The 22,152-nt window shown below is 34.6% G+C and overlaps 3 protein-coding genes across 3 annotated transcripts; all 3 read left to right on the forward strand.

Moving 5' to 3' along the window:
- Positions 1,070-4,421, forward strand: LOC18607967 (CBS domain-containing protein CBSX2, chloroplastic). The gene is made up of 8 exons (XM_007042417.2): positions 1,070-1,579; positions 1,703-1,790; positions 1,883-1,947; positions 2,362-2,410; positions 3,245-3,297; positions 3,649-3,764; positions 3,839-3,896; positions 3,994-4,421. The coding sequence occupies exons 1-8, from the start codon at positions 1,391-1,393 to the stop codon at positions 4,066-4,068; spliced, it is 693 nt and encodes a 230-aa protein (XP_007042479.2). The 5' UTR covers positions 1,070-1,390; the 3' UTR covers positions 4,069-4,421.
- Positions 4,533-6,737, forward strand: LOC18607968 (abscisate beta-glucosyltransferase). Its single transcript, XM_018116325.1, has one exon. The coding sequence runs from the start codon at positions 5,209-5,211 to the stop codon at positions 6,634-6,636; it is 1,428 nt and encodes a 475-aa protein (XP_017971814.1). The 5' UTR covers positions 4,533-5,208; the 3' UTR covers positions 6,637-6,737.
- LOC18607969 (scopoletin glucosyltransferase) lies at positions 16,967-18,878 on the forward strand. Its single transcript, XM_007042419.2, has one exon. The coding sequence runs from the start codon at positions 17,185-17,187 to the stop codon at positions 18,640-18,642; it is 1,458 nt and encodes a 485-aa protein (XP_007042481.2). The 5' UTR covers positions 16,967-17,184; the 3' UTR covers positions 18,643-18,878.

The raw sequence follows: 22,152 nt of genomic DNA on the forward strand, positions 1-22,152 counted from the left end.
TTTGACTTCAATTTTTTTTTTGGGTTGGAGGAAAATAAGTGGTTGTGCGTAATTATATATTTATAGTGGAAGTTGACAAACGCTTTCCATTGAAAGGTAGTGGTGGTGTGGAGAATTTGTATTGGACACAGCACTGGGTTTCAACTTTAAGACGTCGAAAACTCCCAATCGGCCCAAAAAGCTTTGAAAATTCGGACAATTTGGACGGGAGACAATGCTGACCACGTGACAGCAAGCCCAGATGTTCCCAATCCGTCACATCTATCTATAACATAACCCCTTCTTTGGGTTTGCTGTGCCGCCCCACTCGCTTCACTTGCCATTAGGGAGGAGACGGTGGGCTAAGGGAGGAGGCGAGGCGGAATGAGGCTGATAACGTCTCAAGTCATCATTCAATATATATAACATATGATGACATTCAAGAAAACCCGAAACGGGAATAAGGCGATATTGTGATTGTAAATTTATCTATTCCTTCAATTCCGATGAAGCAGAACTACGTGAAGTCCTACCGCATCTGATCATCTCTTGATTCTTGCTTTTTTTGCCTTTATAAAGTTGATTTACTTTATATTCATAGTTAAATATGATAACGTGATGCTTTTAACATGAACCTTCTCAATTGTGTTTGTTTATATAAGTTTTAATCCAATAAATCCGTCTAAATGGATTGAATTCAATTAATTTGGTATTTGATTTTTTATATTTAAAATTTGTAAATGAATTGATAAAAATATTGATAATTGATAATATATTTTTAAATATATCATATATAATATAAATATATATATATATATTAAAAAAATAAAAATAATACATTTTTATCAAAATAATGCATGAGAATGAAATTTTTAGTATTTTGAAAAGGATCTCTGATAAGTTTTCATTTAGTTCGTTTGTTTTCATTTAGTTTTCTTTCACTTTCACCTTCTTTTGCGTTGAATAATCATTCCTTGTACAGCTTTGAATAATTATAAGAGGTGTAATGTGTCACATTTTTTTTGAAGCTTAAAACCTGTGAACATCCGGAGTCCAGAGTCCAGACAAAGCATCAGTGGCGCGTGGGGATTTGAAGAAAAGCGAAAGTACGACAATGGACCGACCATTTACCTTCTCTCTCTCTCTCTCTCTCCCTCTTAAGAAAGAAAACACACTTTCCTTTCCTGTTTCAGCGGAACAAGTAACAACTGATCACCATCTCCCCACGAATCTTCCCCATTCAATCCCCACCTCTCAGTTTTCACATATTTATACGACACCCAAAGCAGCCTTTTGTGTTTATTTTTCTCTATTCAACAAACCTGCAGGTGTGATAGCATAAACATATTACTACGATCTTTCCCTTGTTTTTTCACTGGAAAAAAAAAAAAAACAAAGAGTTTTTACAGACATGGGCTCCATTTCCTTTGCCAATTATCAAACCCTGAAGCTATTCCCTTCTTTCAACTCCTTTCTTCATTCTAAGCAACCCTGCATTGTCTCCTTGTACCATCATTCACATAACGTAGTACCCTCTTTGTCTCTCCCCAATAGACGCTCTTTTCGCCGTGCTGCTGGACTCATCGCCAACTCTGTTCCCGTAAACCTCTCCTTTTTCTTTTCTTGTTCTTTTTTGGTGGTTTATTTGGCTTTATTTTGTTAAAAGTAAATTGTTTTTTACATGGGTTTTCATGATTTTGGTTTGGTGGTTGTTTTTTTGTAGTCAAGAAACGGAAATTATACAGTGGGTGATTTTATGTCCAGGAAAGAGGATTTACACGTTGTCAAAACTACAACAACTGTTGATGAAGGTATTAGTGACACTTGGGAACCCTACTAATTCACCATATCTATGTTATGTTTTTTTCCCCTTTTAATCTTGTTCTGAATTCTGTAATTGCAGCATTGGAGGCACTTGTGGAGAAAAGAGTTACTGGTTTCCCTGTGATTGATGATGACTGGAAATTGGTAACTTTATAGCTACTAGTTTTTCATCATTCAGATCATGGGTTATGTATTCTTTTAGTAATGGTCATGAGTTTTTAAACTCGTTATGAAAATGTTGTCAGATCCCATGCTTACCTCACATAATGGACTAGGATCCTGTTTGTTTTCTTTATCTGAGAAGTTTTATGTTTATTGGAGACATTGCTTTGACAGAGAGAGAATTGTGACATTCTGATATGGTGATATGTGGCTGTGTTATTGATATCTTATAGCTATGCACAAAATTAGTATTTTTGACTGGAGTGGGGAAATGCTCAGTTGTTGATGTCATAGTCTATTTGCATAGCTATTTGGTTCTTGGCGAAAAGGATAGTGGGAATTTGGGCTACCACCTTTTTCCTCAAGTTAATACTGACTGGTTGTTTTGGATCGCAGGTTGGCGTTGTTTCTGATTATGATTTGTTAGCCCTTGACTCTATATCAGGTAGTTATACTGTGATTATGAAACTGAATTAGAACTTCCTGGCTCAATTTGGTGTTTCTCCTTGCTGTTTGTTTGAGTTTAGTTAAAGGACGAAAAGGGATCAAATTTAAATATTGAAGGTGACAAAATTGTTTTCATCCTAACATTTAATTAATGTCAGAAGAGTTTATTCATTCCTGAATTGGCCATTTCTCCTTTCCTTTGCTAGTGGATTATCAAATTGATCTGAAATAGTTGAGAAAGAAATTAACTGATATCAAATTCTAAAATCTATCTTGATAAACTTAATTTTGCCGTTTTAAAATAATTTCACTGAAAATATATTGAACATAAGTGATTTGATATTCTGATACGTACACAGAGTGTAAAGTCATCATTATTCACTAACTCCATTAAATCTATAAACTTTCCTTCCTTGACTAGGTAAATAAGATTAGTTTCTTTTGATGCTTAGGTACAAATTAAAAGTTATGTACAAGACTTAGTGGGACTGTGGGGGTGGCGTTTCTATCCTGCATATTTATAAAGTTTTGAGAAATGCATGCAACTTAGAAATGGGAAGAGAGGTGAATGCTACACCTATTTACAAGGATTTTTTTGCCATCAATTAGGTTCCCTCTTTTAGTTTATACCATCTAGTGTCCCCATGCAAGATGGATAATATATCAATGATTTTTATTTACTTTTATTATTAGCTAATGGTTTTTGTCTAGTATTTGCTTCCTTTTCTGCTCATGTTGATTAACTAGCAATGGAGTTTTGCTACCTTCGTTTTAAATTTGGTTCTCTTGTTTGTTCTGAAACAGCTACTAATTTTTTCTTTATGATTATCAGGTTGCAGTCAAAATGACACAACTATGTTTCCTAATGTTGATAGTACTTGGAAAGTACGTAAGCATTCTGCCTTCTGATTCTTTATTTCTTAAGTTTTGGTTGAAATTTGTTTGAATGTCTCGTAGCATTATTTGAGTGCTAATAGATACTGGCTGCTAAATTCCTTCATGCTTTAGAAATTCCATTGTTGCTGCTGTGACCCTGGTAATATTTATTGACTTAACTGCATATGGTGCTGCCAGGTGCCTCTATGCATGATTGTATTATAGATTGTCCTGCCTTTTGTTCTTTTCTTTCTTTTTCTCTTATTTTGTATGTCTAATGCCTGTTTTCAGGCAAAATGTTTGTAATCATGAATTGTGTGGCACAACTGTTGCTTTTCTAATTCTGGGTAATTATGGCAGACATTCAATGAAATACAGAAATTGATCAGTAAAAATAATGGAAGAGTTGTTGGGGACTTGATGACACCTTCACCGCTTGTTGTTCGTGAGTCAACAAACCTGGAAGATGCTGCTAGGTATTGTTTTATCAGCGTTTCGAATGCATTTGTTTGGTTGTCTAGATGTTCTTACTCCAATGTTTTTATATTAGGCTGTTGCTTGAAACCAAGTATCGCCGACTACCAGTTGTAGATGGTGATGGCAAGCTGGTAAGAATTTTTATATCACGTTTTCTACTAAAATCTGCTTCTTGGGTACATGTTAGCTATGGATGATCACTGACTGGTTTTTGTTTATATCTCAAAGGTTGGAATCATTACAAGGGGCAATGTTGTTAGAGCTGCCCTGCAGATAAAACGAGCTAGTGAAAGGTCATCATGATTCCTAGATCTGCTGAAGATAATAATCTCACTGCCAAATTGATGGCACAATTCTTTTATCAACATACCGATTATTCTTTTTTCCAGTTATTGGCCATGTACAACTTCCACGGAAAAGTGAGAACTTAATCTTGTTTAGTGAGCCTTCCTGATGATAAGGTTCAACATCTAATTTTTAGTTTAAATTTCATACATAGGCCTGTTAAATAGGGCAACATTAGCTAGGATTAGAAGTGCCTTTGCAGTAACCATATATCAAAAGTTTTGTATCTAAATATTTTTGTTTGCTTTCATTTTTAGCTGTTAAAAGGTATATATATAAGTAAATTTGCATCAATTTGATCTGTTGAAGTATCTCATGCAGCAACTCTACTGCTTAAAATATCCTTCTGATGCAAAGTTTATCGTTTGTGAATGTTTTAATTTCTCTATTCCGTAAAATAATAGATCTATTTCTGTGAAGGCTTTTAGGGGAGCTGGAAAAGTACACGTGTTTGGCTCCTAATCTAGTGTCCTGAATCAATGTAAGTTCCGGGAGCAACTTATAACTCTTGAATATGCAAGTGTATAAACCCTATACATGCTAAAAACTGATGAACAAAAGAAAAGATTGAGGTACTGTCACACGATTTTGCAATGGGATAATCCACATTTTTTAGCCGGAGGATAACGTACACTCTTGTCAACATTTTTTATATTCAAACTTCCTTGATCTTGCCTTCCATCGTTGAAGTTGGAAAGCTGCCATCTCCCATGGAGTGCAAGGCTTAAATTCACTTTATAGCAATTTCTTTCCGAAAGATAACAACAATGGGCTTGAACTTCAAGCCTGATAAAAAGAGCACGAATTGAAAGGAGAATATCTTGCAAGATGACATCCCTCTGTACGTAAGCCATTTCGTTATCATCCCAAAGGAACCGCCCAAAAGAAGTTATTTGCTATCCCACGGTAATGAAACAAGTAAAGTAGTGATATCTAGTCGAATGTGCTGACATCAAAATCCCAAAAGGCTCTGGCCTTCGGACCTGTTAACTGCATAAGACTAGTTCCCTATTCTCTGTTCTTGAATCCAACTGTGTTCTTCAGGGACTAACCGACTAAGGGAAGTAGGGAACTGCCTATTTCATTCTCTTTGAACCCATGGACTCAAAATCCCCTCGAGTAGAAATGTTCTTCTTCCCCTATGTAGGAGGAGGCCATCAAATCCCCATGATAGACATAGCCAGGATGTTTGCAGCCCATGGTGCCAAATCCACCATCATCTCCACCCCTAAACATGCTCTCTCCTTTCAAACAACCATTCTCCGTGACCAGCAATCGGGTCATCAAATCTTCATCCAAACCCTCCAGTTATCAGTCAACGTTGACATAGCTGACACCGACATGTCTGCTCCTCCTCAGACAGACACGTCCTTGCTCCAAGAACCTCTAAAGAGCTTGCTACTTCAACGCAGACCAGATTGCATTGTTCACGATATGTTCCATCGTTGGGCCGCAGATGTTATTGACAATCTTGAAGTCGATATCCCGAGAATTGTTTTCAATGGAAACGGTTGCTTCTCCAATTGTGCCCGAGAAAATATAACCAAGTTTAAACCTCATGAGATGGTGGGTTCGGATTATGAGCCCTTTGTTATACCGGGTCTTCCTGATCGGATTGAACTGACTCGGTCTCAGCTTCCAGTGCTTCGATTGAGACAGCAGCATATGCGAAAACCTGAGGATAAAAGTCTTGGGGTTGTGGTTAATAGTTTCTATGAATTGGAGCCAGCTTATGCAGAATATTTCAAGAAAGAATTGGGGAATAGGGCGTGGCTTGTAGGGCCAGTATCTTTATACAACAGAAACATTGCTGACAAAGTTGAGAGAGGTAAAGAGGCCTCAATTGATGCGCAAGGCGTTCTCAGCTGGCTTGATTCTAAAGAACCCCATTCAGTTCTTTACATTAGCTTTGGAAGCTTAGCTCGTTTAGCTCCAGGACAGCTCCTGGAGATCGCACATGGTCTCCAGGCTTCCAACCAACCCTTTATCTGGGTAATTGGAAAAGTCTTCAAAGCCGAGGGGAAAGAGGAAGAAAATGAAAAAAACTGGTTTCCAAGTGGGTTTGAAGAAAGGATGAAAGAATCCAAAAACGGACTAATAATCCGGGGATGGGCACCGCAGTTGTTGATACTAGAACATGCCTCGGTGGGAGGTTTCATGACACATTGCGGATGGAATTCTACTTTGGAAGGTGTGAGTTGTGGTGTACCAATGATCACATGGCCGATATCAGCAGAGCAATTTTATAATGAGAAACTGATAACTGATGTCCTGAAGATTGGAGTCAAAGTGGGAAGCGTAGATTGGCTTTCATGGAACATGGAGCCGCGGGCAGCAGTGGGGAGAGAGAAGGTGGAGGCGGCGGTGAAGAGGCTGATGGGTGGCGGGGAAGAGGCTGTGGAGATGAGAACTAAAGCAAGACAGATCGGAGAAATGGCTAACAGAGCTGTTGAAGGTGGGTCATCGTACAAGGACGCTGTAGCTTTGCTCAAGGAGTTTAAGGCTCGCCCAAAAACCGACCCATGATGTTTATTGTTCCACTAGGTTACAACCGGAAGAGTAATGGGATTGTAATTGGAATTTGCTCCAAATCCATGCCTAGTAAATCTTAACTTAAAAGTTTCTAAATTATTGAAAAAAACTTAAATTAATATTTAATTTTCTATTATAATCAATTTAATTTTATATTTTTATTTTAAATCAAATAAATTCTTATAACTAATTATTGACTAATTAATATTACTCAAAATGTCATTTAATATTTTATATTTATGTGGCATTGATATGGTATTGATACGAATAATAAAAAATACTACATGATCATATTATCATATCACATTAGTATGCCACGACATAATCCACTATAACATATCAATTAGTATCACATGATATAAAATAAAAATTGACATTTTAACTAACAATATTAATCAATCATTAATGATAACGGTTTATTTGACTTCAAATAAAAATATAAGATATTGATTTAACGTAATAAAAATATAAAAATTTATTTAAATAATTTAAAGATTTTCTTAAAGTATTATACCTTAATTAATATGCAATTTGTAGACACCTCAATTTGTGCGGGTGTAGTAAATTTTGAAAAATAAATAAAACATATGAAAATCAAGAAAATATAAAAAAGAGAAGAGGTAAATATGAAAGATAAGATATGTTTACACTAATCCTACTTCTAGATTAAGTCTAAAAAAAGAGATTAAGATTGAATCAAAATTGAGAAACCAATTCAACTAGAAGTGCCAAGCCTCATATTAAAAGGGAAAAGAAAGGAAAAAGAGAGTTTTTCTAAAGAGTTTCTTGAGTTTTGGAATTTTTGATTTTTTTAGATTTAAAAAAGTTGACGTAGTTTCTAAAGAAACTATTTTGATTAAAGGAATGAGAGCGTTGAGAGGATTTTTCTAAAAAAAATTGGTAACATTCCATCACCGGTGTATGGCGACTGACAACGGTGGACGGTGATTAGAATTTAGAAAAGGAGAGTTTTCTTTTCTTTAGAGGGAAAAACTCTCGATTAAAGAACGAAGAAGTAGGAAATAAAGGAAAAGAGGTAAAAAAGAGATTTTATACTCTAAGCAAAACGACATAGTTTTGTTTAAACTAAAAGGAGAAAGTTTTGTAGGTTGAATCTCATCAGCCCACTATTGTTATTTAAGCCCATTTCAATTTATTTGGGTAATTTTGACCCAATAGCTTAGTTTTCTTTTTGGGTTTGTCAATCCAATTATGTGAGTTCTTTTATTTTTTTTTCATTTATTTGATTTGTTTTTAAATACTTTGAATTATTTTCCCTTATGATTTGTTTTATTTTTATTTATTTATTTTTAGTTTTTCAAAATTAGGAGCTAATACATAATTTATGTAAATTCTTTAATGACAAAACCTCAAGAAAACCAAAAGTGGCTTTTTGGAAATTTATCGGTGAGAGAATTTTCCCAAATTTTACCATAAGTATTTGGAGATTTTGAGAAATTTTCAATATCAAGAATTTTTATTTATTTTGAGAAACTAATAAAATAAAATTAAGAAAAGAAATAAAATGAAAGATAAAATTACAAAAATTAAATAAATAAATTCTCTAACGATGAAATCTCAAGAAAACCAAAAGTAGCTTCTTGGGAATTTCTAAGTAAGAGAATTTTCCAAAATTTTACCATAATCGTTTGAGAGATTTTAGAAAATTTTCAATATCAAGAATTATTATTTATTTAAAAAAACTAATAAATTAGAAATAGAAAAAGAAAATAGAATTAAAATATTACACTAGATTTTATTTAATAAGGCTTAACAAGACACATAATTGATAGGGTACCAATTAAATGGGCGTTGTGGGGGGGCTAATACTTTCCTCACACGTCAAGGACTTCCGAACCTAATTTACTTCATAGGCTAGAACCTATTATTTTTAATGAGTCGAAGTCAAGCCTAAGACCTCATAAAAAAATAAATTTCCCTAGGTGGTCAATCGCACCTAAACAAAAAAGATTGATAACGACTCTTCTTAAGTCGAGCAATTGAGTTTCTAGACTCACCATGTTATGACAGCTTGGTGACTCCACTGTGGACATTAGAAAGTCGAGCCAATAGTTAGTTATGTGTTGTCTTAAACGCCTTGTAGTTAACAATTGTTCACTTTTTAAGTTTATGTTCCTTAGTTGTGTTTGTCTTTTCTTTATATGTATAATATGCTTGTTCACATACTCATTATGCATGCATAAGCCTTTTACCTAAGCTTTGTTCCTTTTAACAGAAAGTAGAGTATCTTTGCTCTCGTGAGGTGATAACCTCCGATGAGCCAGTGAAATACTTCCACTCATATTGAACCCTTTTCGTTGGTAGCCTATAATGGATGAAGATTGGGGTGCTTTATTAGTTCAGAATGGACAAAATGAGGAACAATTTGGGAACCTTTAGCTTTATGTCAAATCACAGCCCACATATAGAAAATCTTAAGAGCCAACCCTAAGTGGAGCCCTCATACCATGTCACATAAAAAAACCCAAAAATAGGTACACATAATTTTGGTATTATATGTTGTTAACTTGCTTAACTTTTGTAATCATGCCTTTGCGTCATGCACATCTGTCATATGTTGTTTTACATCAACTTGTTTAATTTTTAATTTTTTACTATCATGCAATTGCATCATGCATCCATCACATAGGGATAGTTGCCATGTAACATATGATGAAAAAAAATCTCCCTTCGTTATTTATCATTGTATGGCAAAATATCCAAATATATTTAAAACATGCGTTTACATAACTAAGATTTTTTCATATGAACATACATTTGCTCAATTACATGGGAATCATCGTAATTCATATTTATGGTAAAAAAGTCTTCAAGATAGCTCGACCTCCAAAACCGTTTGCTTGTCACCTATACAATACTCGATTACAATCCAAGATCATGGAAAATGAATAAGTTGTGTGAATAGATCAAGTGGAGAAAGCTCAAGAGGAGATACAAGAGCAGTTATCTAAAATGATAAAGCTAATTATGAATATTAACAAAGGGAAAACAGTGATTGAAGAATCAGCCAACCAAACTAGTCAATAGATTTCAAGCAACAATGACTCCATGTACCAACCCCTAGTATCTCAAAAGCAACATTAGTACCCCAAACCACTTATGGGAGGACATCTTTATGAAGAATAGTTATTGATGCAGGGAACCACCATTGGAGTAAACCCTATTAACCTTATTATAGTTCTCGATTTAGATGATCCCAAAGAACAAGAAAAATTGAATAGAGGTGCGTTCCAAGCTGTGGATAATCTAGGAGCACAGAAAAAGTTTGACATTTTAGAAAAACGATTGTGTGCTGTGCAAAGGACAGATGCTTTAGGTTCTATTGATGCATTAGAATTGAGTCTTGTACCTAGACTAATGATTCCTCCCAAGTTTAAAATTTCAAACTTCAAAAAGTATGACATGACTAAGTGTCCAATGGCACACATAACCATGTATTATCGTAAAATGGCTATTTACACTCACGACGATAAATTGTTAATCCACTGTTTCCAAGACAACCTTACAAGATCAGCCATTAGATGGTATAACAAGTTGGATAGAAGCCATGTACATTCATGGAAGGACTTAGCACGAGCATTCGTAGCTCAATATAAACATGTGGCAAACAGGGCTCCAAATCATTTAACCTTCTACAGCATGGAAAAGAAAACTACTAAAGGCTTCAAAGATTATGCTCGGACATGGCTCCAGATTGTTTGACCTTCCAAAACATGGCTCCAGATCGTTTCACAATTCCACCCACCACTAACTGAGAAAGAAATAACAGTCATGTTTGTTAACATTTTGAAAGCCTTATACTATGAAAGGTTGATCAGCAATTCCACCAAAAACTTTACGGATATGGTCTTGTTAGGGGAGATAATTGAAAGTGCAATCAAGAATGCCAAGATTGAAGATCCTAAGAAAGGAAACATGCCAAAGAAGAAGGACGATGAAGCAACAGTAATCATATATGAAGGGCATCAAGTGAGAGGGTACATTCCTTATCAACCCTATCCCACCTACCAACCTTATTACCCTACTTTAAATAATATCTCTTAAAACCTTCATCCTTATCAATGGGTACCACAACCAACACCTACACCTTCACTACCATCCCAATTCAGCACTGGACTAAACAACATTAGAAACAATAATGGGGAATTCAAGAATAATCAAGAGAAAATCCAATTTGACCCATTCCTATATCTTATACTAATTTACTCTCCCAGCTTATCGAAAGCCACCTTTTGGCACTAGTCCACTTGGATCCATTAAAGCCTCCTTACTTAAAATGGGACAATGTCAATGCTCATTGTGACTACCACTATAAGATTCAAGGACATTTAACCGAAAATTACATGGCACTAAAACGTAAAGTGCAAGGTTTGATTAAGGCTGGACTATTAAATTTCTCTAATAAAGTTGAACCAAACATCAACAAAAATCCTTAAGGGCATCAATTTATGCATTGGGTGATGAGATGCTTTATGCAAATGATTAATGAAGAAAAAAACGAAAATGAGTTGGCAACATTTTGGAGTTAAGAAATTGAGAGGCGATAGAGTTACCACGCATCTATAAACCTTTTAGGTAGTGACGTAATGAATCACAATTTTTAGAGCATTCAAGAGTTTTAAGTATGATGGGCTTTTTTTGTTTTATGTAATGACCCAAGTGGTCCTATGCTCCTCCTCAAGAGCACTAGAAAGGTTTTAATGTATGAAGGGTGTATTTTATTCATTTTATCGTTCTGATAAAATGATTCATGTAGTGCATTTTCATGTCTCTTTTTTCATTTCACTCCCATTTCATGATACATTCCCACATTTTTTCAATTTACCCATTTTCAAGCATTTGAATAATGAATGTAAAAACAATGATAATAATTTGGGATTCAATTTTGAAAGAAACATAAACATTGATGAACTTGATAATGAAAAGAATGCAAATGATTACACTTTGTCTGTCGACTTGCTAAGAATAGTCAAGCAAGAAGAATGACATATCACACTTAATAAAGAAGCCATTGAAATAACTGATTGGCATGTCATTATCGCCAAGAAAAGACATGAATTAATTTCTTCAAAGATAAGTGCATGTGTTCGCATGACCATGTCAAGATATACCAAGACTTAGCACGGATGTCATGGTAGTTGTTCAAGCAGAAATTGAGGTGAATCAAGCTTGAAATGTTAAGGAAAAACTAATGGTAGCATCATACAGTTGAGATGCGTAAATTGAAAGAAAATCTTCAAAGATTGCTCTTTAATGAAAGTAACCATACTTGAAATGACAAATGGTCGTTTTTCATATTCCCTTCGCAAATAGGAAATTATCCATTTGTTATCCCTTTTAAGCTTATTGAATTCTTTTTTAATTGAACCTTAATCAAGGATCACTCTTCACACTTGGGGGCAAATGCAAAGAAGGATTTATTCAAGGTAAAAAAAAATGCCTTTGTGGTCTCAACGTCATTCAAAGAAAAAGCAAAATGAAAAATGATGATAAAGGAAAAAAAAAGAGACAAAAGAGACCTAAGAAACATATAAAGTATAAGGTCTTAAGAGAATTCCTCACATGAAAAGAAATAATCCTTGGTTTGATTACCCTTAAACACATATTTTGGGTCTATTTACCTTTTCTTTCGAAACCTTTAGCCTTAGACTAGGTTACGTAGCTAAAAAGTCCATTTGGATAAAGTATGGATGCTTAAATTGAAAAACCTTCATTTCAGATTCATTCCAGGAAAATTTTGAATCCTTCATGTGCATGATGGAATGATCAGTCAGAAAAATAAAAAAAAAAGAGAAAAAGAAAAAATGAGGTTCAAGTTGAAAACCCATAATGGGCGGCTTGGACATAGGAAAGAAATATCTATGTTGAAAACCTAAAAAGACAGTCTAGCTATAAATCTAAGAGACACATGAAATGAGGGGCAAGTATCAAAGTTCGCAAAAGTAGTTGGCAAGATAGAGGCAAGGTTTCATCAAATGCACTTAAAATATCAAGGATAACAATAAATGAGTTTCTTTTCAGAAAGAATCTTAGATTAATTAGAATTGTTTGAATGTTTATTAGTCGGATACAGATTTGCTATCCCTATTCTTTTTTTTAATTGTAGTCTATTTTGGAACCGCAATATAAAATATATTGTCTCCAATTACCCTAATTTCCCATCAATTTTCCAATTTTCCATGAATTAAGGATATTTGAAAATGCATTGCATTGGTCATTAAATTAAAATGATAATGAACAAAGGACTAAGTTCTTACATTGAAATCAGTGACAAAAAAGCAATAGGTGATGAATGAATAAGGAACAAATAGACTTAATCTCTTGATGATGAAAAGTGAAAACAGTCAAAAAAGAAAGGGAAAGTTTAGCGAAATGCAAAGATTTCAAGATCAAACTATGACTTGATTAAAAAAGACAAGAAAAGGGATCAATGATGGAATTTGAGGACCTTTGAAAGGCCATAAATATGGATGCATGACATTATCATAGTACTTAAGCATTTGCATACCATGACAACATTTTGCATCATATGGTTATTCCTTTTAAAGTTACGTAGACTCATTCAATATGATTTAAGGTTATAAATCTTATTCAAGATAAAGAGCTTATTCCTTTTAAAAAATTGTAAAACTTCATTCAAGATGAAGAGTTTTAAGTTACGTGGCCTCATTCGAGATGAGGAGTTACGTAGCCTCGTTCAGGATGAGGAGTTTTAAGTTACGAAACCTCATTTGAGATGAGGAGTTATGTACCCTAATTCAAAATAAGGAATTTTAAGTTACGAAACCTCATTCGAGATAAAAAGTTACGTAGTCTCATTCAAGATGAGGAGTTTTAAGTTACGAAACCTCATTCGAGATAAGGAGTTACGTAGCCTCATTCAAGATAAATAGTTTTAAGTTACGAAACCTCATTCAAGATTAGAAGTTTTAAGTTAAGTAACCTAATTCCAGATGAGGAGCTTTTTCCTTTTATAATAATGTCATTCTAGGTGAGGAGTCTATACTATTTCGAAAGTTACATAGTCTTATTCCAGATGAGAAGCCTTTTCATTAAAAAATTATTTTGGCTAGAATGGTGTCTACGTTTTTGCACAATTTCTAGTTGCCAATAAATGTGCAAAGAGGGACAGCTGTAAACACCTTAATTTGTTCAGGTGTGACAAATTTTGAAAAATAAATAAAAAATATGAAAATCAAGAAAATTTAAAAAAGAGAAGACATAAATATGAAAGATAAGATATGTTTACACTATCTTACTTCTAGATTAAGTTTAAAAAATAGAGATTAAGATTTAATTGAAATTGAGAAACCAATTCAAATGGAAGTGCAACACATTGACTATAAATATTGCCAAGCCTTAGATTAAGAGGAAAAAGGAAGGAAAAAGAGAGTTTTTTGGGAGAGTTTCTTGAGTTTTGAAATTTTTTATTTTTCTAGATCTAGGAAAATTGGCTTAGTTTCTAAAGAGATTTTTTCGATTAAAGGAATGAAAGCATTGAGAGGATTTTTCTAAAAAAATTTGGTAACATTTCATCATTGGTGTATGGTTGCTAACAACGGTGGATGTTGGTGGATACGGTGGTCGGTGACCAAACTTTGGAAAAGGGAGTGCTTTCTTTTCTTTAAAGGGAAAAACTCTCAATTAGAGAAAAAAGAAAAGGTAGGAAATAAAGGAAAAGAGGGAAAAGGGAGTTTTTATACTATAAGCAAAACGACGTAGTTTTGTTTAAACTAAAAGAAGGAAGTTTCATGGGTTGAATCTCATTAGCCTACTCTTGTTATTTTGGCCCACTTCAATTTATTTGGGTAACTTTGATCAAATAACTTAGTTTTCTTTTTGGGTTTTTCAACCCAGTTAGGTGAGTTCTTTTATTTTTTTCTTTCAATTATTTGATTTGTTTTTAAATATTTTGAATTATTTTTCTTTATAATTTGTTTTATTTTATTTTATTTATTTTTTTTGGTCTTTCAAAATTAGGAGCTAATACATAATTTATGTAAATTCTCCAATAACGAAACCTCAAGAAAATCAAAAGTGGCTTCTTGGGAATTTCTAGGTGAGAGAATTTTTTAAAATTTTACCATAAGCGTTTGAGAGATTTTGAAAAATTTTTAATATTAAGAATTTTTATTTATTTCAAGAAACTAATAAAATAAAATTAAGAAAAGAAATAAAATAAAGATAAAATTATATAATTAAATAAATAAATTCTCCAATGACGAAATCTTAAGAAAACCAAAAGTGGCTTCTTGGGAATTTCTAAGTGAGAGAATTTTCCAAAATTTTACTATGAGTTTTTGGGAGATTTTGAAAATTTTTCAATATCAAGAATTTTTATTTATTTCAAAAAATTAATAAATTAGAAATAGAAAAAGGAAATAGAATTAAAATATTGAACTAGATTTTATTTAATAAGGCTTAACAAGACACATAATTGATAAGGTACCAATTAAATGAGCATTGTAGAGGTACTAATACCTTCATCACACGTAAAGGATTTTCGAACTTAATTTACTTCGTAGACTAAAACTAATTATTTTTAATGAGTCTAAGTCAAACTTAAGACCTTATAAAAAAATAAATTCGTCTAAGTGATCAATCGCATTTAAATAAAAAAGATTGATGGTAAATGCTCTTAAATCGAACAGTTGAATTTCTAGACTCATCACGTTATGACACACTTTACTTAATGGCAGGCTAGAAATGGGCAACTATAATATTAATCTTTCACAAATCTCTATTGAAACAAGGTAGAAATTAGTTTTAGAATTTGTATGTGCTTTGGATGAATGTGGTGGTATTCTGGTTACACTACACAAGGATCATTAAGTTTAAGAGAATATTTTCACTTAAATAATATAAAAAAATTTTATAAAATGAAATAAAATTATTTTTCATTATGTAAATCAATTCCAATATGCTTAATTTCATCACTTTTTTTGTTTTTGTATAAAATGTGCTATCTCTTAATCTCATTTTATATTTTATACTTGAATATTATTTGTTGTGAGAGTGAAGTTTTTCCCTCTTGTAATTGCTTTTTCTATAAAACATCAATGAAAATGCAATATTTTAGTTTGTTTCTTTGAAGGACCTAAAAGATGAAATTCAGAAATGCTATTGACTTTAGAATAAGTGGGAGTAAGAAATCTACCAAACGGGAGAATTATATCAATAGACATAACATTGCAAGCAAAACAATTTAGTGGCATTTACGAACGTTTCTAGAAGTTGATTTTAGTTAGCATGTTAGGGTTTTATCTTGGAAAGAGTGAGGGTGCTGTGCCTAATCCTAGGCATTTAAAAGCCCATCACCTATATTTGATCAGGCATTGGTCCCTGCTTCCAGAACGTCCTTGTTCGGTGCACACTGAAGGGAACAAGCTTGGAATTAATGTCAAACTTTGCAAACCTGAAACTTTGAGCACATGGGTGTCACATCGTGGCATTATTAATATTATGTACCTGCCCGTCGTCTTCTTCCTAATTTTCTTCTCAAGTGTTAGAAATAAGTTCGAGAAGCTGTGGGATTTTACTATAGGGTGCAAGCCAAAATTGAAATTCTTTACTAAGTATTTGTCGGATTTTCTCTGTGTTAATTTGGTCCAGAATCTTGGTTTTTGTTTACGTCAAATGCTAATCATGTTATTGTGGAATCATATAGAAGCTCCTTGAGTAACAATTATTGATATGCATTTATAAATTAAGATGGATATTATAAACCAAGCAAAGCAATTAAATAAACCATGGCAACTGCAAATCTATGCAAAAAAACAAAAAAAAAAGAAAATGCTCTATATTGGAGTTAACATGATAACAAGTTTATTCTTCAAATATACCCTGGTCTTAATTTTTTTAAGAGAGAGAGGGAGACTGATTAGATGCTTTTGTTTGGCTTCCACGCAAAGCAAAATAAAACACAGGCCGCACACATTCTTCCCTTTTCGAGGCTCCTCGTGTTCTACTAAGCATTCTCATCCTTTTGTTTGACCAGCAGTGGTCCTATTATCTATGACGTATGAGATTATGTATGCGTCGTCGTGTTCAATTTGACCTTTTGCTCTTCCCCAAACCCTTTATTGGCACTGGACTCACAGTCATCGTGGACAGCCTGTCTGTAGCTAACTATTCTGCTTTTTCTCGACAAACTATTACTATTTCTAAAATCCGAAATATTCCGAATGTTTTTAATTATTCACGTAATCCAATTGTCCTTGCATATTAATTACGGGTTTTCCTGATGAGGTGACGAATGCAAGGACGTGTGTAGTATAACTTAGAATAATCCTGATTTTTCAAGTAGTGTATTCTTTTCTCGGTCCTATAGAGTATATAACTGATCACGTATGTTTCAGTGGAATCAACACCAATTTCAAACAGCCGAAGAAAAATATCCAGCCCGAGCTTTTCTTCTTCCTTTCTGTTTCATCACTTATTCACTTATCAGCGTCACTTTCTGCGAGTTTTGATTTATTGCAGCTATACACTTTAGTCTAAAGTCTCCTTCAAAAAAGAAGTATGGGAAGTGAAATTCCTCAGGTTCATATGTTCTTCTTTCCATTAATGGCTCATGGCCACATGATACCAACAGTGGACATGGCCAAGGTGTTTGCAACTCGAGGAGTGAAGACGACTATAGTCACCACTCCGCTCAATGCTTCTTTCTTCACCAAGACAATCGAAAGAAGCAAGGAATCTGGTATCGATATCGGTATCAAGATTCTAAAGTTTCCTGCTGTTGAGGCTGGGTTGCCTGAAGGCTGTGAAAACGCAGACTTGATCCCTACTTCCCAAGACGAAAGCGGTGACATGCTCGGAAAATTCTTCAAGGCCACATTCATGCTCCAAGAACCTCTTGAACAGCTGCTACAAGAATGTAAACCAGATTGCTTGGTTGCTGATATGTTTTTTCCTTGGGCCACGGATGCAGCAAACAAGTTTGGGATTCCGAGGTTGGTGTTTCATGGAACTAGTTTCTTTTCATTGTGTGCATCGGAGTCCATGAGGCACTACGAGCCACACAAGAAAGTTCAGTCCGATTCCGAACCTTTTGTGGTGCCTAACCTTCCGGGAGATATCAAGTTGACAAAAAAGCAGCTGCCGGATTACATGAAACAAGATGCTGAAACTGACTTTACCAAGATGGTGAAAGCATCCAAAGAATCAGAGCTAAGAAGCTATGGCGTGGTTGTCAACAGTTTTTATGAGCTCGAAGACACGTATGCTGATTGCTACAGGAATATTTTGGGAAGAAAGGCATGGCATATCGGCCCTGTTTCGCTGTGCAATAGGGCCACTGAAGATAAAGCCGATCGAGGAAAGAAATCAGCAATCGATGAACACGAGTGTTTGAAGTGGCTAGACTCAAAAGAACCCAATTCAGTTGTTTACATATGTTTTGGGAGTATGGCCAACTTCACCTCTGCTCAATTGAAGGAGATTGCCATGGCACTGGAAGCGTCGGAGCAGCAATTCATTTGGGTTGTGAGGAAACAAAAGAACAATGAAGAAGAGGAGGATTGGTTGCCTGAAGGATTCGAGAAGAGAATGGAAGGGAAGGGACTTATAATAAGAGGCTGGGCGCCGCAAGTTTTGATTCTTGATCATGAAGCAGTCGGAGGATTTGTGACTCATTGCGGATGGAACTCCACCTTAGAAGGTGTGTCTGCCGGTGTGTCTATGGTCACATGGCCAGTGTTCGCGGAGCAGTTTTACAATGAAAAGTTGGTGACTCAAGTCCTAAAGATTGGAGTTGGCGTTGGGGCTCAACAATGGGCGAGAACGGTGGGAGATTTTGTGAAAAGAGAAGCAATAGAAAAGGCGGTGAAGGAGATCATGAAGGGTGACAGAGCAGAGGAAATGAGAAACAGAGCCAAGGCGCTGGCAGAAGCAGCAAAAGGAGCGATTGCAAAAGGAGGTTCATCTTACTCCGATTTGAATGCTCTGATAGAAGAGCTCAGCTTGCATCGCCATTGAACCAATAGCCAGAAGAAACATCCTTTGCATACTTTTAATGTCATTTGCTGCTCCTAGAATTGCATGCATGTTGGTGACTGTGAATTGGGAAGAGACCTTTGCAATAATAGCTCTTTTTTTTTTTAACAAATAGTGTAGATTAACTAACTCCTCTATTGAAGAGGATCATATATCAATAGATTATATGTCATTTTAAAAGGACTATATATATGATATTGGACTGTTCATTTTTCTACGAACTTGGCCTTAAGCTTCGAATCAATATATTAATATATATACTAAAATGAAAAAGAGGAATAGAAAGTAGTAGTATTCGTTTCCATTTTGCGAATCTCTTTGCCAGTAACTATTTGACTCTTAATGAAGAAAAATATTCCTCCAAAAAAAAAATCCAGTAAAAATAATACTGCCATTTAAACCAAGAGGCTCCTACTTCTTCCTCTTCCATATATTTTTTCCCTGGTGAATTATAGCTATATGCTCACAACTAAATCCATTGGTGTATCAGAATGTATTCATAGCAATTTCTCAATTTTTTTTCCTTAGTCAAATAAAATTTGTATTAAAATTACAGAAACTACAGTATACAGATCAATCCATGTATAGGGATCAAGGTAAGGATATACAAAAGATTCTAGTGGTACTTAGTAAATCAAAATCCATGTATAGTTACAGATCCTAGTGGTACTCAGTACCATTAAACAAAAGATTCTCCTATTGGTGCTTAGTACCGTAAAACAATGCAAAAGTCATAAGTAAATCAAAATATTAACATAAGACTAAAGGCAACAACTCAACCCAATAAAAGCATAAAAAATTACCACTATGCTGAGAATATCGTGTTTCTATCAACTCCAAACTTTGCTAGAAAATCTGCAAAACAATTATCTTCTCGTAGTGTATGGGTAAAAGATATCATGCCTCGTGAAAGAATAAGTTCATCAATTTCATTAAATAAATACTACTTGTCCCAAGGTCTCATATTAGTGTTGGTCACCCACGATAGAGCTTTCTTGGAATCAGATTCAATAATCAACTTAGAACTTGCAAAGGAGGAACGGGAGAAAAGACATTGCATGAAGAATTGCCATAAGTTCTACAAAATTGGGGTCTTAGATGCCAAGTAAGCCAAAGAAAACACCCTCCACATAAAACATCAGAGTTGCATAAGACTCCACCACATCCTGTTGGGCCCAATTTACCCCTTACTGAGCCAACTACATTTAATTTAAACTCATCATCAGATGGGGGTATCCAAGAGACCCTGAGTTGTGAATGAAGAGAGGATCGTCTAATAGATGTGTTTTAGGGTTCAGAACCAACCGAATATCATCAATCTCATCAATGCCTTCATATGCGCGCACCCAGAGCATAGATCGTATTTTAATAAGAAAGAATATTTTGGACCTATCGCATACTTTGCTATTAAAAATCGACTCGTTACGAGCCAACCAAAGAGAGCAAAACGTGGCACCACAAACTATCATCCACTGTTTGTGAGTGTCTTTTGCCAAAGCACAACCTACCCAACACTACAAAAAGGATGATATAGTACAAGGGGAAGACCATAACATCCCCCATCATTGAAGAACAAGGCCCTATATTGTCCAACTAAAATGGCATGTGAGAAAGATGTGTGACCATGTCTCCAACTCATAAGCACACCAAGTGCAGCGTAGTTGCTCTGAGCTGAAGTCCACCACCTTCAAGTGAAGGAAGGCTGTGGAGAAGATTGAGGCGAGAGAAGCGAGCCATAGGAAGCTTTGAACCGTAGGGGGGACAGATAATTTCCAAATAGAGTAGAGCCATGAAGTTTGGCTATTAGGATCAACATCAAGAAAAGGGCAAAAAGTTTTGACCGAGAAGTTACCTTTAGTGTCATACTTCCATATAAGTTTATCCATTTGGCTCAGAGCACGAACAATGTGACCTAACAATGAAAGGAGCTCATTCTAGGATTCGGCCTCCCATGAGTAAAAGTTACAATGAAAAGAGATAGTCCAATTGTCATTGTGCCAAATATCATGCACTCGTGCCTCCTTGTCTATTACAATAGAGAAGAGTCTAGGATACTTTAAGTAAGGTGCTTCATTTTCCGGAACCTATTTATCAAGCTAAAAAGAGACAGAGGCACCATTACCAATAAGCCAATGGTATGCATGAAATTTCATACGTTCCTAAACCCCCTCGATGGACGATATGTTCACAGATGGAGGATATGTTCACAATGTTTTGCCAAGTCTATGACATTCTAGAAAGCCGAGAAGTGGATGGAAGCCAATTAGATTGACCATTACCATATTTCTCCACTATTAAGCGTATCCAAAGAGCATCACTTTCCGCGCCGTATAGCCACTACTATTTCGCAAGTAGTGTCAAATTTTTATGGTTAAGGCTAGATATTCTTAACCTAATATATCTTTTCGGTTTACTACTGTGCTCCATTTAAGTTTTGAGATTTTATGCTTTTTGGTTTGCAATTTCTCAGTCTTAGGTCCAGAATCTTTGTACTTGGATTATTTAGGATGCTAATCAAGCTGTTATGGGAATATAACTTAGCGTTGAACAACAGCTAGCCGAGTATACAATATCTGTTTATATTAATGGTAATTAAGTTAGACTTTTTAAACCAAATCAAATCATTTAAATACCATGAATCTAGCAAAAAAAAATCATAGTATACCAAAGTTAATGAGAAAAATTATACTCATAAAAATCAAAATTTCCAAATCTATCTTGTTTTTAATTCATCTGTGAAACATGATAATATTTTTAAAATTTTACTGATGTTAAATTTTGTTTAGTGAACATGTTACTAATGTCAACTTCGGAAAAGATACAAAAGTTTCAAAGTTTTCCTTCTCTGAAAATGGACAAATTTGGAAAATTATCTTCTTATTGCTATAAGTTTTATTATTACCCTATATATGGTGTCAATTTTCAAAGTATAAAAGGTAATAAGATAATCATGTTTATCATAATACAATTCATGGTCAAGGAAGAGTTTGTCTGAACATAATAATGTTTCCTGTTTGGATTTCCACATTCCCGGATTTTTTCCCATTTTTGTCATCTTGATGTTCCTATGTCATGACATAATATGCAGATTTTGTATTTCTTAATGGATTGTTTCCTTCCATATTCCTCCTTCAATTTGACCAAGCGTTTATTGGCAATTGACTCTCACCATCAAGTCAACACTACAGCCTGTCTATTCCAGCAAAGAAAGTCAACAGCCTGTCTTTATCTTGGCAAATTGCCTAGTACTAAATTAGGGAACCAAGTGAAGATGTTTATGATGAATAAATAGGTTATTAGGAAAATCTTGATTTTCCTTGGTAGGATTTCATCCTCATGCTAAACATTCTTGTCTATAAAACGAACACCAATTTCGGACAACCATAGATAATTAGGCTCTTCATTTCGTTTCATCACTTGTATCTTTATTCACTCAGGCATTTTTAGTTTATCCTTGCTGCTATTTTTATCTCAAATATCTTTCCAAAGCTT

The sequence above is a fragment of the Theobroma cacao genome, chromosome 2 (genome assembly GCF_000208745.1).
Source record: "Theobroma cacao cultivar B97-61/B2 chromosome 2, Criollo_cocoa_genome_V2, whole genome shotgun sequence".
Taxonomy (NCBI): Eukaryota; Viridiplantae; Streptophyta; class Magnoliopsida; order Malvales; family Malvaceae; genus Theobroma; species Theobroma cacao.

What these genes read in the sequence shown, in the direction of transcription:
- LOC18607967 (XM_007042417.2), top strand. Translation starts at nt 1,391, where the DNA reads ATGGGCTCCATTTCCTTTGCCAATTATCAAACCCTGAAGCTATTCCCT. An exon ending in AACCTGGAAGATGCTGCTAG is followed by an intron (nt 3,765 to 3,838) that starts GTATTGTTTTAT and finishes TTTTTATATTAG; the next exon opens with GCTGTTGCTTGAAACCAAGT. An exon ending in TAGATGGTGATGGCAAGCTG is followed by an intron (nt 3,897 to 3,993) that starts GTAAGAATTTTT and finishes TATATCTCAAAG; the next exon opens with GTTGGAATCATTACAAGGGG.
- LOC18607968 (XM_018116325.1), top strand. Translation starts at nt 5,209, where the DNA reads ATGGACTCAAAATCCCCTCGAGTAGAAATGTTCTTCTTCCCCTATGTA.
- LOC18607969 (XM_007042419.2), top strand. Translation starts at nt 17,185, where the DNA reads ATGGGAAGTGAAATTCCTCAGGTTCATATGTTCTTCTTTCCATTAATG.